Genomic DNA, 14,640 nt, shown 5'->3' on the forward strand with positions numbered 1-14,640 from the left:
GGGTTCGGAATAAGTAAAGTTACACAACTTACAAGACGAAGAACCAAAGCTCCCATGCCTTTATTCCTTGTCCAAATCATCATAAATGAAAAAGCGGACGAGATATACCAAGTCACCGACCTCCTTCTCTTTGCTGTTTCAGTCGAGAAATATATTTCAAAGAATCAGGTGTCACAGTGCTATAACTGCCAAAAGTGGCACCATTCTTCTGAAAACTGCCACTTTACACCACGATGCGTTAAGTGCTCACTGGAACACAAAACCATGGATTGCCCGACCAAAGGAAGGATGGAAGAGCCCAAGTGCGCCAACTGCCTCAAAAACCACGTAGCCTCATACCGTGGGTGTGAGAAATTCCCACGAAATAGACCCACCTAACAAAAAAAGGACAGCGTTCTCAGAAAAGGCATCTCCTACGCTGATATGGCCAAAAAACATAACAATATTTTTAATGAAAATACTAATTTTAATCCCTCAGAATCGGCTACTGCTGCACAAAATATGCACTCAAAGGCAACTGAAAATATTAAGCTTAGTGATCTAAGCAATGCTTTAAAAATTTTAAATATGACACATAATGATAACTTCAATAGTAAAAGAAAAGAAAATGTTATGGATAGCCAGGAGAAGCCACAAGGCTCTGAATTCCTTAACTTTATGAAAAACATAGCCGAATTTAACAGCATTCTTGGAATCAATAATATTAGATTGATGAATACTACTTTAAAAATTATTTACCTAAATTGAAAACCTTGTCTGATCCTGTAGATAAGCTATTTATGTTTTATGAAATTGTTAGATTAACAATCATGTATCAGAGCAACCCTAATATGCCTCTCACTCTTATCACGTGGAACGCAAATGGATTGCTCCAAAAAGCCTACGAGCTTAAGGAGTTTTTACATGAAGTTTCCCCCGATATTTTACTCCTACAAGAACACATGCTTGGCACCCAAAATTATTTCAGAGCTTCCAATTATATTACTCATCGATGGAACAGGCCTACTGAATGTAGATTTGCACCCAGAGGAAATGCACGAGGAGGTCTGCTAATCTTAGTTAAGCGCTCCATCCCTCATCATGTCACTCCACTACCACAGCTTTTAGCGGTAGAAGCCTTAGCTATTACACTCACGCCAAACACGTCACGACCAATCACTATTATCTCCACCTATTTTCCTATACACTCACCTACAAATTCTGTCAGGACAGATTTGCAAACACTATTAAATACTAACAATCGAGTCATCATAGGTGGAGACTTCAACGCACACCACCGCGAGTGGAACTGCTGGGATATCAATCAATACGGACGAGTCATACACGACATTGCCCTAGCGGCCAATATTCACCTGGCAGTACCAGATAAACCAACACACTGTGGGATAGGTAGACCATCAATCATGGATTTTTCATTTTAAAAAACATCAACCCCCCGAGTTATGTCGAAAGTCTGACAGAATTGTCTTCAGACCACAATCCGGTGTTGATGGAAATATCTACCGACTCCCACAGTACACCACACAAAAGAGCCCTTTTTACAAACTGGACAGGTTATGCCAAAGCTCTAAACAACACTCAGTACCCCACCACCACGATACACTCAAGGGATGCGTTAGACGCTTACACTGAAGAATTTACAGATGAGCTTCAAGATGCCTTACTCAAAAACAGCAAAGCAATGAGAGCTGACAGAAGATTCAAGAACAGTGCTATCCGGGAGCTGATCCGAAACAGAAACCGTATACGTAAGCAATGGCAGCGTTTCAGATATCCTACGGACAAAATTCTACTTAATCAATTAAACCAACAAGTCAGGACTCTATTGAAAAAACATGCACAACTTGACTGGGCCAGACATTTAGAAGCATTATCCACAGATGATAACTCACTGTGGAGTGCTGTATCTAAATTCGAAAGACGCAACACTAATATTCCGCCCATTAATGGCCCCAACGGGATCGCATACACCGATTTTGAGAAAGCTGAGTCTATTGCAGATCACTATGCATCTCAATTTCGCACTCACAACATTTCTAACCCCCATACAGAACACTCAGTTACGGCACTCATCACACAATTCCAAACAAAAACACACACAAACAACACACCCCTAATTATGCCATCAGAGGTTATTAGTTATATCGAGAAGAGAATAAACCGGAAAAGCCCTGGTATTGACAAGATCAGTAATAAGATGATCAAGGAAATGGGAGCAAAAATGTTATGCAAATTCACAAAACTATTGAACGTTATGCTCCGCCTACATCACTTTCCAACCAATTGGAAAACTGCAATAATCGCACCGATCCTGAAACCCGGAAAAGGCTCAACGCTGGCTTCCTCCTACAGGCCGATCAGTTTACTGTCGACCTTAAGCAAAATCGCCGAAGCAGTTATTTTAAATAGGATCCAAGAATTCCTCGAAGAAAATCAAATTCTTATTCCACAGCAATACTGATTCCGGAGCAAACACTCTACAACTCATCAATTGTACAGAGTCACAGAAATGACTGCTGAAGGATTCCAAAAAAGACACATCACTGGAGCACTCTTTCTCGATATTTCGAAAGCCTTTGATTGTGTATGGCTACAGGGCCTCACATACAAGTTAATCACTCTGGGTTTCCCAGATTACATCATTAACATCATTAATTCCTATCTATACGATAGACACTTTGTCGTTCGTTATAACAACACTCACTCTACACGGAAAGTAACCCTTACGGGCTTACCGCAAGGAAGTTTACTTTCGCCCACATTATTTTCAATTTATACGAACGACATCCCACACAACCCTCTCACTACACTAGCACTCTATGCAGACGACACTGCGATCCTCTACCAAGCTGCGTCTATGGCCGCAGTCGTACAGACACTACAAGAACACATACATGCATTAGAGTCCTGGATGATCAAGTAGAAAATCAAGATAAATGTTGAGAAGTCGGAAGCTGTTTACTTCACGAAGAAAAGGATTTTTGACTTAAGTATCACCCTCAAAATGTACGACGTCAACATTCCCTGGGCCAAGCAAGCCAAATACCTCGGTGTCATTTTAGACCAAAAACTCACTTGCGCCCCACACATAACATTTGTTTTGAACAAGTTTCGGGGTACTAAAGCTTTACTCAACCCCCTAATTGCCCGAAACTCCGTTTTATCTATCCAAAACAAACTTCATGTATATAGATCCATGCTGCGACCTATTATCACCTATGCCTGCCCAGTCTGGGGTTATGTGTGTAAAACTCACATGCTGAAAATTCAGCAAAGCCAAAATGTTATGCTGAGGATTATATCCAATAGTCCTTGGTTCTTCAGGAACGAGGCTATTCAGAACGAGTTAAATATTGAAAGCATTAGTATACACATAGCAAAAATAGCACGAAAATTCTTCAACAACATCGAAAAGATCAACAACAGCTCTATTCCAAGACTAAATTATGATTATACCAGCGAAGCAAACAAAAAAAAAAAAAAAAAAAAAAAAAAAAAAAAAACCGGAGCAGTTCTCCGGCACTTAATTTAATTTTATCTACTGTTTTAAGTACTGCTTTTCTGTATTTCTATATTTGTTTTAGGTTTGCAAATCTTCACCGTTCATATGCAACTCTTAAAAGCACACGCTCATGTGTCGCCATCTGTCTTTCAGAATATGAATCACTAATTCATTTCACCAAAACCTTGTATGTTACAATATATCTTATTTTAATACTTAGTTCAGAACGCATTCCAATTAGGCCAACTTATTTCAGTCCAGGATCCCTTTATTTCTCATTATTGTATTGTAACTTGATAACTTACTTTTTATTATATCAAATAAATGTACTCAGGATTTCAACCAAGTTTAAACTTTAAAATTTGCCCCTACCAATGCCTGTCGAGCAAGAAAATGCACTCTCTTTCCAGGACACCCATTGGATCACATGACCAGTAGCTCCTCCCATCCAGCCATGGACCTGCCCTGCTACCTGTTTCTCACTCATTTGAGCGCCGGATGTCGAAGCAGTAACTGTTACGCTTATCTCTCTTGATGGACGTTCTGACTTTACGATTTGTATGTACGCAAGGCTCATGAATTGACTATCGTTCGGAATTGCTTATCTTTACCTATGCCATGATACAACGACCACTGAATTGTCTTGAGGAAAAATTCATTCTTCCTCAATTATATTCTCCAATATGTTATGCCAGGAAAGATATGCCTATTTACAATGAATTCTGCACAGGATGTGGCTGTCCCAGCCTAGGAGCCTGCTGAAGTGCCCAGCACCTGAGCCTTCCGTTGGAAACCATTCCGGAACCTTTCCTTTCTATTCCTCTCGCCTGCGTATATTGAACTCGCCCAGCTAACAATAGCAGGCGTTCCGAGATTGACGGTCTAGTGCATAATGCCTCCCCAGACGAGAACTCCAAGGCCACAGTACTGGTCTCTTTCCGTGATGTTACTGAGATGAAACCGTGTCCCGACATCTCTCCAAATCAACTGGCATTGAGAGTCCTTATGGCTCTAAAACGACTCTCATCCTTAAAGAGGACACAACTCTATTGATGCACCACTCTAAACGGTGGCGCCGATGGACAACTTTCAAAGCGATGCTGCATTCAGGACGGCGGGTGAATAGGCCACCTTTGTGAAGGCGTCTGGACACAGTAAACCCCGACACTTGTCGCCCCGTTGCTGTATACAATTGCTGACTTATGGCGCTTGCTGACTGGCTTCGGGCTCTTTTCGCCTTTTGCAGGGCGATATATCGGTCATCTGCTGCTGTTGTTTACCTGCGGGCGGCTACCAATAACCTTTCTAACAGCTGTACCTATGATTTGGACGGCTTTCCAAGCGCGCGAAACGACAGTTTTAATAATTTCGAACTCTTCAGCTACACTGGTCACACTACGCCCCTCGCCCCTCCTCAAGCTTTTCATTCATTCTTCCACATGTGAATTCATCCAGGTGATTTCTTCTAACCATATTTCACGAAAGAACTCACTTGTATTTGCAGCGATTGTCTTTAATTGCGTCTCCGTCCTTCCTAATTTTGTAGTCTTGAGTTGAGCGCACCGACCGCACACGTTTTGTGTACGCTCACGTCGCCTGTGACTTTTTGTTCCTGACATTTGCATACGCATGACCTTTCTACTGAATTGCGTCTTCATTGTACTGATCGCAAGAACCCTTTTTTTTTTGCAATTTCATGGGTAGCTGATTAAAATTTACATTGTTGCTTAAGTTTTGCACACCAGTGTATTTAAAATTTATGCTACAGTAAATAAGCTGCAGAGTCCGTTAATCGTTATGCATTTTATTTCGGGGCAAGAGACGTAAAAATTGTGCAGTATTCTCTCTCGACTCGAGTTCTATTGCTAACCGGACGTGCTTTTCAGTTATGCCACGAAAGCATGGAGTAAAGAGGGAGAAAATATTTATAAATTGAGCAATTCTATTACATTTTCCAAGAATTCAAAACTCGCTTCATCCCCTCTTTGTCTTCATAAAGTATATAATACAAAGATTAACTGTTTAAAGCTACTGATCCATAAGTTTTCTTTTTTTTCTTTTCTTTTCTTTTTTCGTAAACTTTGACTTATAGGTATTTTGCTGAGCATATGAACATATGGTGTAAAGTTTATTTTAATTAAATCGTTTTTGTTCAAGTTAAAATTTGTTCTATTTTCTTACTGTTTCATCTGCTTCTACTAGAATATGCAAAAGGAAGGAATTTTAAACAGGCTAATGATCTAAGTTAGGGAAATGGATATTTAACTTTAATCTTTACTCTCTTTAAAAGTATAATGTGTAAACGTCACCCTAAAGTGAACTCCTCTGTGTTTATAGTTGTCACTGGAAGGATCCTCAGTTCTCTCTTTTTTCGCAGTGAATTTAATGAGTCAAGTTTAAGAGAAAATTTAACTTGTTTTCTATATAATTTGACTTTTTCGTGATGTTATAAGGTATTTTTGCCACCTTACTAGCATGCCTTCGGGGTGTAGTGGTCAGCCCGTTGGGCCGGTATTCCAGAGGTCCGTGGTTCGATTCCCGGTGAAGGCGATTGCTAATTTTTCATCTCTCCGGTTCCCCAAAAAATACCTAAGGTCTCTACAATGTATATTTTCCACAAGCAGTGGTAGTAAATTTGTGTTTAATTTGTTTTGTATGTCAAGCAAAAGTTGATAATAAATTTTAGTTATTTGGTAATACGTTATTGTTGTGTTCTGTTGTAGTATTCTGAGTTCATGGGAAAAGTTGGACAAAAATTTGCCTCAAAGTTGAATACTAGATTTGTTAAATATTTAACGAAAGTTAAATATCACAAAGTTCAAATATCTCACAGTTGAATATTTACACTTATAATTTAAATTTTTAATTATTAAACTGTTTGCTTGGTCAAAATGTTTACGTATTTATTGGATGAAATTTTAGCAGGAAAGGTTAAACTTATAATAGAAAATAATAAAATTCTTGCGTGAGCTGGTATTAGAAAACAAGAATAAAAAATAACTTACAGATTGTCCAAATTTAATAAGCATTTCTTTGCGAGCTGTGAGTACAGACATGGTTGTCACAAGATCTTCAGCATATCTGCATATGGGACCAGTAGATACTAAATTTAGAAGTTTAGAATTAGGTACTGGAAAACATCCCTCTGAAGAAACCATACCTGGAAGAGATCAGTTCACATTATATATGCTCCATCTAAATTTGTAATTTTAAGTTATCTAACTAATATTTCAATAAATAAGGCTCAATACTATGTTTTGGTTTTATTTTTGATACATCTGCGCATAAATCCATTGTGTTGTATTTCTAAGTGCATCGTAAATCAAAATGAAAATCTAAAACCTGATATTTATGTTATGTACACTGCTCGACATTGAAAATGCAACGCCAAGAAGGAGTGGTCAGAAATTTATGCAAATTTTTGAGTAGACGGACGTCACTGAGTTATGCGAATGATGTGAAACGTGTCTCGTTCTCCGACGCACGTGAAGTAAGATATAAGGGAAAGAACGTGCAGAACGGGCAATATTCCTGTCGTTATTTCTGCCAGACAAATTATCGAAGAAAGTTGGTTTTTGTCCCGGAGGATACGTGTAATAGGAGAGAATGCCAGGCTGCCGTCAACGAAGGTACTTCCAGCAGATAGACGATTTTACGAGGGGATGGTGATAGGACTGAGAAGTGCGGGTTGGTCCTTACGTCAAATCGCACCTGATACCCACATGGATGCGAGCACAGTGCATCGGCTATGGCGAACATGGTTGGAACAAGGAAATGTGGGAAGAAGGAGGAGTGTAGGTGCAGCCAGAATGACGTCAGCACGCGTGGATCGACGCATCTGCCGACAAGCTGTGGCAGTCCCGTAAGTCATTTGTACCGCGATTCTGCAGCATGAGCAAAATACCCTGGATATTCCCGTGTCGACCAGAACTATTTCCCGTCGATTGGTTGAACGTGGCCTGCACTCACGACATCCGTTAAGAAGACTGCCATTGACCCCACAGCATAGATGCCAACGTTTAGAATGGTGCCGGACTGGAGCGATGTGGATGACAGAATGGCGAAACGTCGTGTTCTCGGATTAGTCACGCTTCTGTTTATCCAGTGACAGTCGCCGCATACGTGTGTGGCGGCGACGTGGAGACAGATCTAATCCGGCAGTAACTGTGGAACGCCCCACCGCGCGACAACGTGGCATAATGGTTTGGGGCGCTATTGCCTACGATTCCAGGGCACCTCTAGTTAGTATTCTGGGCACTATGACGGCCCAATGATACTTGGATAATGTACTGCAGCCGGTAGCAATCCCCTACCTTCAGGGGCTGCCTAATGCAATTTTTCAGAAGGATAACGCCCGACCACAGAGTGCTCGCATCTGCCAATATGCTCAGCAAGGTATACAGATGCTTCCCTGGCCACCTTATTCTCCTGACTGTCACCAATTGAACATGTGTGGGATGTGATTGGACGCAGTTTGCAGACTCTGCCCCTGCCTCGTTCAGAAGACGAACTGTGGCAAATTGTTGAAAGGGAATGGAGAGCCATCCCTCAGCACACCATCCGCACTCTTATTGACTCTATGCCTAGACGTGTTTCTTCGTACATCGCTGTCCGCGGTGGTCCTACATCCTACTGAGCCGACGCCGTTCTCGCTCTGTATTCTGACTATCATTTTGAAATAAAGATCACTTATTGTTGCTTGCTGTCTCTGTCTTTTTTCCAAATTTCATCACTTTCTGACCACTCCTTCTTGGTGTTGCATTTTAAATGTCGAGCAGAGTATATAGGTACAGGTAGAGGTGGATAGGGGCACAAGAATTTCACAATTGGTTGTACAGGTGTAATCCCGCCGCACTAAGTATGATCTTATTATTTTATTATTTCACTGTTACCTATTTATGTATTTATATATTTATTTCGTGATATTTAATTTTTATTATGTAATCATCAAAATTCTAAAACTATATTGTATTTTATATATAACAACACAGTTGGTAGATGATTCCATCAGTTGAGCATAAAAGCTGAATGTCTTAAAGGCGCTGCAGCTGCTCATCTGATGGTAAATAAATAAACAAAATGACATGCCAATTTTCCATATTTCGATTCTATGACTCAAATTATGCCAAACTGCCAAGTTTTGTAAAAATCGTAAGAGTAGTTTTTAAAAAATTAACTCTCAAAACTCTACTCAATGTTAATTGAATTTAATATATATTTATTAATACCTCTTTTTTATTAAACTTACTTGATACTTCCTTTCACATTTTGAAATTTAGGTTCTTTTCAAATAAAATTTGCCCATTTTTTAGGGTTTATTTTTAAAATTTGTATTTTTAAATAATTATTTGTATAAAGTTGCACCAATTTTAGTACTTTTTTAAACTTTTTTCCTTTTCTTGAAGAGCGAAAATTTAATTTCTCAATTTTTAGGCCTTATGAAAATACCTTTTTCTCTGAATGATAAAATCAGCAAAGAAAATCATAGGCAATGCTGTGATTTTAATCCATTATCGATAGATCCCACTAAAACTTATCTCACACAAATATGGAATGGAGCTCTTTCGATCATTTTCGTCAAGTTCACGCTGATGACTTAAAATTCAGCAATGATGGACCACTGGCAATCCGCTTAATCAACATCATAAGCCATTATCTCCTTTCAAAATAAATATATCAAAATACGTGTGCTTTGACCTCTCAAATCATCCTTCACATAAAAAATCTGCTTTAAATTAATTAAATTCAAAACCATCATTTCAATAACTTTACGTAAAAAAAGGTTAGCAGTTTGGCTAAACTGCTAACCTTTTTTTGAAAACCTTATGAAAATCAATGTTTATGATCAATGTAATGAAACCATTGAAAATGAAAACCAATGAGCGACAGAATTAATTTTGACAAATTTATTGTAAGATTTAGTGAAAACGTATCGAAGGAATTCTGCTATTTTCATGACTTTATTTTAATATACAGAAATGAGTTGCCTTTATCAATAATGTATATTACAAATGTTGCACAATTACCTCTGCTCGGCTTATGCCCAAAAAGTCCTGTGAAAAGAGAGGGTATTCTGATACTACCTATCAGATCGTTTCCCAAGCCAATGACGGAACCACCTGCGCTGATTAGAGCACTTTCGCCGCCTATAATAAATATACATTATATTTAGACAATGCTCTGTCCTCCTGCAAGGAATTAAAAAATTCCTAACAATTTGATCTGCTTACCACTACTTCCTCCACTGGTTCTACTAGTATCATAGGGGTTGTAAGTTCTGCCACAAAGTTTGTTAGCGCTCTCTAAATTTAGACCCATCTCGGGAGTATTTGTGGTTGCCAAAATGATAGCACCTGCGCTCTTCATTGCGGCCACTGTTGGGGCATCTTCTGTGGCTTTAACGTCTTTGAAGAGTTTAGACGATGCTGTACTTTTCAAGCCTAAGTAAAGAATTTATATCTCATTAGAATTAATTCTGAACAAGGGCACTTGATCACCGTGAGAGATGCTAAATTGAGAATTTGACTAAAGCTTCAAAAGAACTGCATTTGTCATTTGACATTAAATATATCACATAGGTGAAATTGCCGAAAGGGTTTCAAGGCTGTACTGTGCCTGTCCGTAAAGTAGTAAAGTAAAGTTTTTCTGAAATATGGAGGAAGAGAATTTAACGTTTAAAATATATATATGCCTTTAGCTGCCTGAACTACAATATTTTAGTAAATTTATAACGTATTTCTCCCGTCTTCTTAGCGTGCCTTCGTGGTGTAGTGGTGTGCACGCTGGGCGTGTATTCCAGAGATCCGTGGTTCGATTCCCGGCAAGAACGTTGCTCATTTTTCATCTCTCCTGCTCAGTAATCGAATGTCTCTACAGTGGCGTCCGAGCTAAAAAACGTTACAGTACAGCCTGTTATCCATAGGTCGCTGGTTCGACTCCGGCTCGACGGACCACAAAACTTGAATTGACTTAATTCTATTTCCCGTCGATAGCTGTATATCGTAATAAAATAACTCCATTACACAGTTTAAATACCTTTATTTTCCATAGCGACACTCAGGCGCTAGGTTCCACCTTACAGAGTAACATATAAATCGCAACTTCTAATGTACCACAAAATCAAGTTTCTCACAGAATACATTTCAATGCCAATTCCGGCGGCGCATGCGCCATTAGCCAACATTCCACTCTGGCGCCAAGCATTTCTCAGCTAATACAAAACAGTGGTGAATCACGATTCTCCGCCACCAGGATTTGGCGATTGGGTCCCTGTGATATCTGGCGACTGTTTGGCGATCAACAGAGCATGCTTGGCGCGGGTAGCTCTTCTTCGAGAAGGGTTAATGTATTTATTAGGAGTTGCATGTTAGCCTCGGAAGAGGAAGGTAGTAGATTGTACTATGCGGTGGGAGCGACGTACTGCTCTGAGTAACTATTATATTATGCTTTGAATTATATATTTAATAAATGTTTGTTTCGTCTTGCTAAATGGTGCCTTATTAAACCACGAAGTCATCACAACACGCTCTCTTTCGAGAAAACCAGAGAGGTTAGAAGCTTAAAGCGTTGAAAACGGAAGAGGCGTAATGTTAAGCCTAAGTAACGAAAGAAGTGCGCATTTGCAAAAGGGAGTAGAAACGTGAGAATTATTTAATCGAGAGTTTGAAAGGCTTGATTCTAAAGGAAAATAGAAGAAAATGTTCAAAAACGCAAAGAAAGAGGATTTAGTAACAGTTCTATTGGAAATTGGCGAAGAAGCATCCCCAGATTTGAAGCTGGTAGAACTGAAACACAAACTCCAGAATAGCAAGGAATACATCGAAGATGCTGATTTCGTGAAAGAAATTCTGATTACTACAGTGGAGAATAGAAAAAGAAAAGAAGAAATGGAAAGAATGCAAATGGAAGAAGAAAGAATAAGAACAGAAAGAGAACACGAAATAGAACTAGCGGAGATTCGAGCAACTCAAAATGAAGGAAGTAGAAGTCCAACACCTTTAATCCAAAACACAGAACGAGAAACCGAAATTTCACTGGACAAGCTGATCAAAGGAGTAGAAACACTGACTATACCAGTACCGAAGAGAGCAGAAGAATGGAATATATTTTTCGATTCTATCGAAAGAGCATTTAAGCACAAGAAGGTTCCTGAAGAATACAAATCAGAAATATTATTGAAATTAATTGGAGAAAAAGCTTCAAATGTTCTTGTTTATATAAAGGAGGAAGATCTGCAAAATTACGAAAAAGTGAAAACTCTTGTTCTGAAGGAATATCAACCTACTCCTCAAACCTGTTTAGAAAACTTCAGAAAAACTAAACGTTATTCCGGCGAAACGCATATCCAGTTCGCTTCAAGACTAACAGCTACATGGGACTATTACTGCAAGTCAAGAGAAGTAAAGGATTTCGAAACACTCAAGGAGTTAATTATTTCGGATAAATTATTCCAAGCATTAGATGAAGAAACAGCTGCACACGTCGCAATACGCCAATAAATATAATAAATGGCTGAAGCCTCAAGAATTAGCTACAGAATGTGATATTTATTTCACGGCCAAAGGAAAATCTTTCGGCGAAGTTCGAAATGGAATTAAGCGATCACCGAGATTCCTGGATACGACATGTGCACAAGACAAATATATTCCGCCACCCATGAGAAAAGAATATCCAAAACACGAAAGATCTCACGCGAGAAGAAAAGAATGTTATATTTGTGGAAATTATCAACACATCGCAAGAGATTGCCAAGACAAAAGAAGAAAGAACGAAACTGCAGTAAATAAGAAGGGAAAGGATGATTCCAAAACTCAAAAAAATTCAAACAGAACATCAAAAGAAGAAGCCATCGTAGCTAAAGTAGACTCATCCCATCTACGATCTGAATTCGCAGAACGCATCGTTCAACCACTGCAAAAAGTAGATATTTTTATTAACTCTGAGAAAATCGAAGCTATCGTAGACTCTGGAACGCAGATAACGATCGTACATTCATCGCTCATTCCAAATTTAGAGGAGAGAGAAGGAGGTAAAATATTGCTAACACCTGCTTTCGGACAACCAATTGAAGCAAAAGTTTGCCGTGTACCTATTTACCATAAAGATCATGGAAGCAATATATTTAATTTTGTGGATACATTAATTGCAGTGACTGATAAGCTAAATGTGCCTTGCCTAATAACTCCAGAAATATACGAACTGTTGATTAATCCTGCGGCAGAAGAACCAAACGCAGAAAGAAATAATTACGGAAGCGAAAACTTACAAACTTTATTCGCCAATGCACCGTCAAACGACAGCGTCGATTCCCCCCCGCTAATGCTTATGGAGGAGAAAAACGAAGAGGAGGAAGGGAAGAAGGCGAGTGTTTATGTAAACACAGACTTATCGTCTGCTGAACGCCTACGCGAAGAGCAAGTTAACTGTCCCTCGCTGAGAGAAGCATGGAAGCTAGCAATAGAAAAAAAAGGAAATTATTTATTTATTGATCATCTTTTACATCACCAAGAAAAAATATTAGGACAGAATGTTTTTCAGTTAGTGCTTCCACTTAGTAGAAGAGCACAAGTGCTGGAATTAGCACATAGTTCCATTTTCGGTGCACATCTTGGGATAAGAAAAACAAAGGAGCGAATACGATATTCATTTTATTGGCCTGGATTAGCACAAGATGTTGAAACCTTTTGTAAAACGTGCAAAGATCGTCAGTTGAAAAGTCCAGAAAAGCGATCTGACAAGATTCCCATCACACCGGTCAGAAGGCCAGGATTACCTTTCGAAACAGTTAACATCGACATTATTGGACCTATTGAACCTCCCTCTGCTAGGAAACATAAATATGTGTTATGTCTGGTAGATCAACATTCCCGATGGCCATAAGCCATTCCACTGAGAAGCTTGACAGCAAAAGCCACTTGCGACGCGCTTTTGGAGATTTTCATGAGAACAGGAATCCCTAATACAATAGCTAGTGACGACGGAAGTAACTTCGTTTCAAAATTAACTAAAGAATTCCAGAAAAGACTAGGTTCTTACCCTAGGTTCTCTACACCTGCTTACAGTGCTTCAAATGGATTAGTAGAAAGATGGAACAAGTCCTTCAAGCAAATGTTACATCATGTCATCAGGACTGATCCTTCGAATTGGGATAAGCACATCCCATACCTGCTCTTTGCATATAGAGAAGTACCAAACTGCACCACGGGTGTCTCACCATTTCAGCTGATGTATGGAAGACAACCAAGAGGTCCTTTAGCAGTACTGAAGTCTTCATGGTCAGGAGAAATACCTATACCACCTAATCTAAATGAATCGGCAGTGGATTACTTACAGCTTTTAAAAATAAGGTTAGAACAAGCAGCCGAACAAGCCAATTTAATTGCAAGTGATAAACAACAAAAATATGCTGAGTACTTTAATCGGAGATCAATACCAAAAAATTTCAAAATCGGAGAACAAGTTTATTTACTCATACCAGATTCAAATAACAAATTCTATGCACGATGGACTGGTCCAGGAGAAATCGTGAATCATTGCCCACCTCATTCCTATAAAGTAAAACTACCTGATGGAAAGATCAAACATGTTCATGCAAATAAAATTAGAAAATTCCAAGCTAGTGTCAATGCAGTTGGAGTGATATTTGAAAATGAAGAAGAATTTGGAGAAATTATAACTTTACCAGGAAAAGATCTCTCGACCCCCCTGGAAGATTTTAAAATAGATGCAAATCTGAATTTAGAAAATTTGAATCCGCAGCAGAGAAGAAAATTGATAGCTCTTATCAACAAACACCGAGCACTATTCACCGGAAAGCTGAAAGTAGCTAAAGTTGAAGCTCATAAAATTAGATTAATACCCAATATGGAGAGGAAGAAACCTTACATTTATAGGATTCCTGAAGCATTGAAACCCAAGGTCGATGAAGAAGTAGAAGAATTATTGAAATCGGGACTAATAGAAGAAAGTAATGCAGAAATAGCTCATCCAGTAGTTTGTGTAAGCAAAAAAAATGGAGATTTCAGATTGTGCTTAGATTATCGAGCTTTGAATGCAGTGACGAAGCCAGATGACTTTCCTATGCAAAATGCCATTGATTTAATGTACAGTATAGGAAGAGCCAACGTCATAACAACTTT

General features: G+C 39.0%; 1 protein-coding gene across 3 annotated transcripts in view; it reads right to left on the reverse strand.

Annotated features, from left to right (window-relative positions):
* Positions 1 to 14,640, reverse strand: part of LOC118182769 (fatty-acid amide hydrolase 2-A-like) — a 71,245-nt gene that overhangs the window by 14,047 nt on the left and 42,558 nt on the right. For all 3 annotated transcript variants that reach the window (XM_085827646.1, XM_035352154.2, XM_035352153.2), the window contains exons 4-6: positions 9,733 to 9,942; positions 9,529 to 9,648; positions 6,508 to 6,662 (exon numbers count right to left, since the gene is read on the reverse strand). In XM_085827646.1, coding sequence (XP_085683772.1) covers positions 6,508 to 6,662; positions 9,529 to 9,648; positions 9,733 to 9,942 — 485 coding nt within the window. The remainder of the gene's footprint in view (positions 1 to 6,507; positions 6,663 to 9,528; positions 9,649 to 9,732; positions 9,943 to 14,640) is intronic.

The sequence above is a fragment of the Stegodyphus dumicola genome, chromosome 12, assembly GCF_044657685.1.
Source record: "Stegodyphus dumicola isolate Sdum_Otavi_A_Nest chromosome 12, ASM4465768v1".
In the NCBI taxonomy this organism is placed as follows: Eukaryota; Metazoa; Arthropoda; class Arachnida; order Araneae; family Eresidae; genus Stegodyphus; species Stegodyphus dumicola.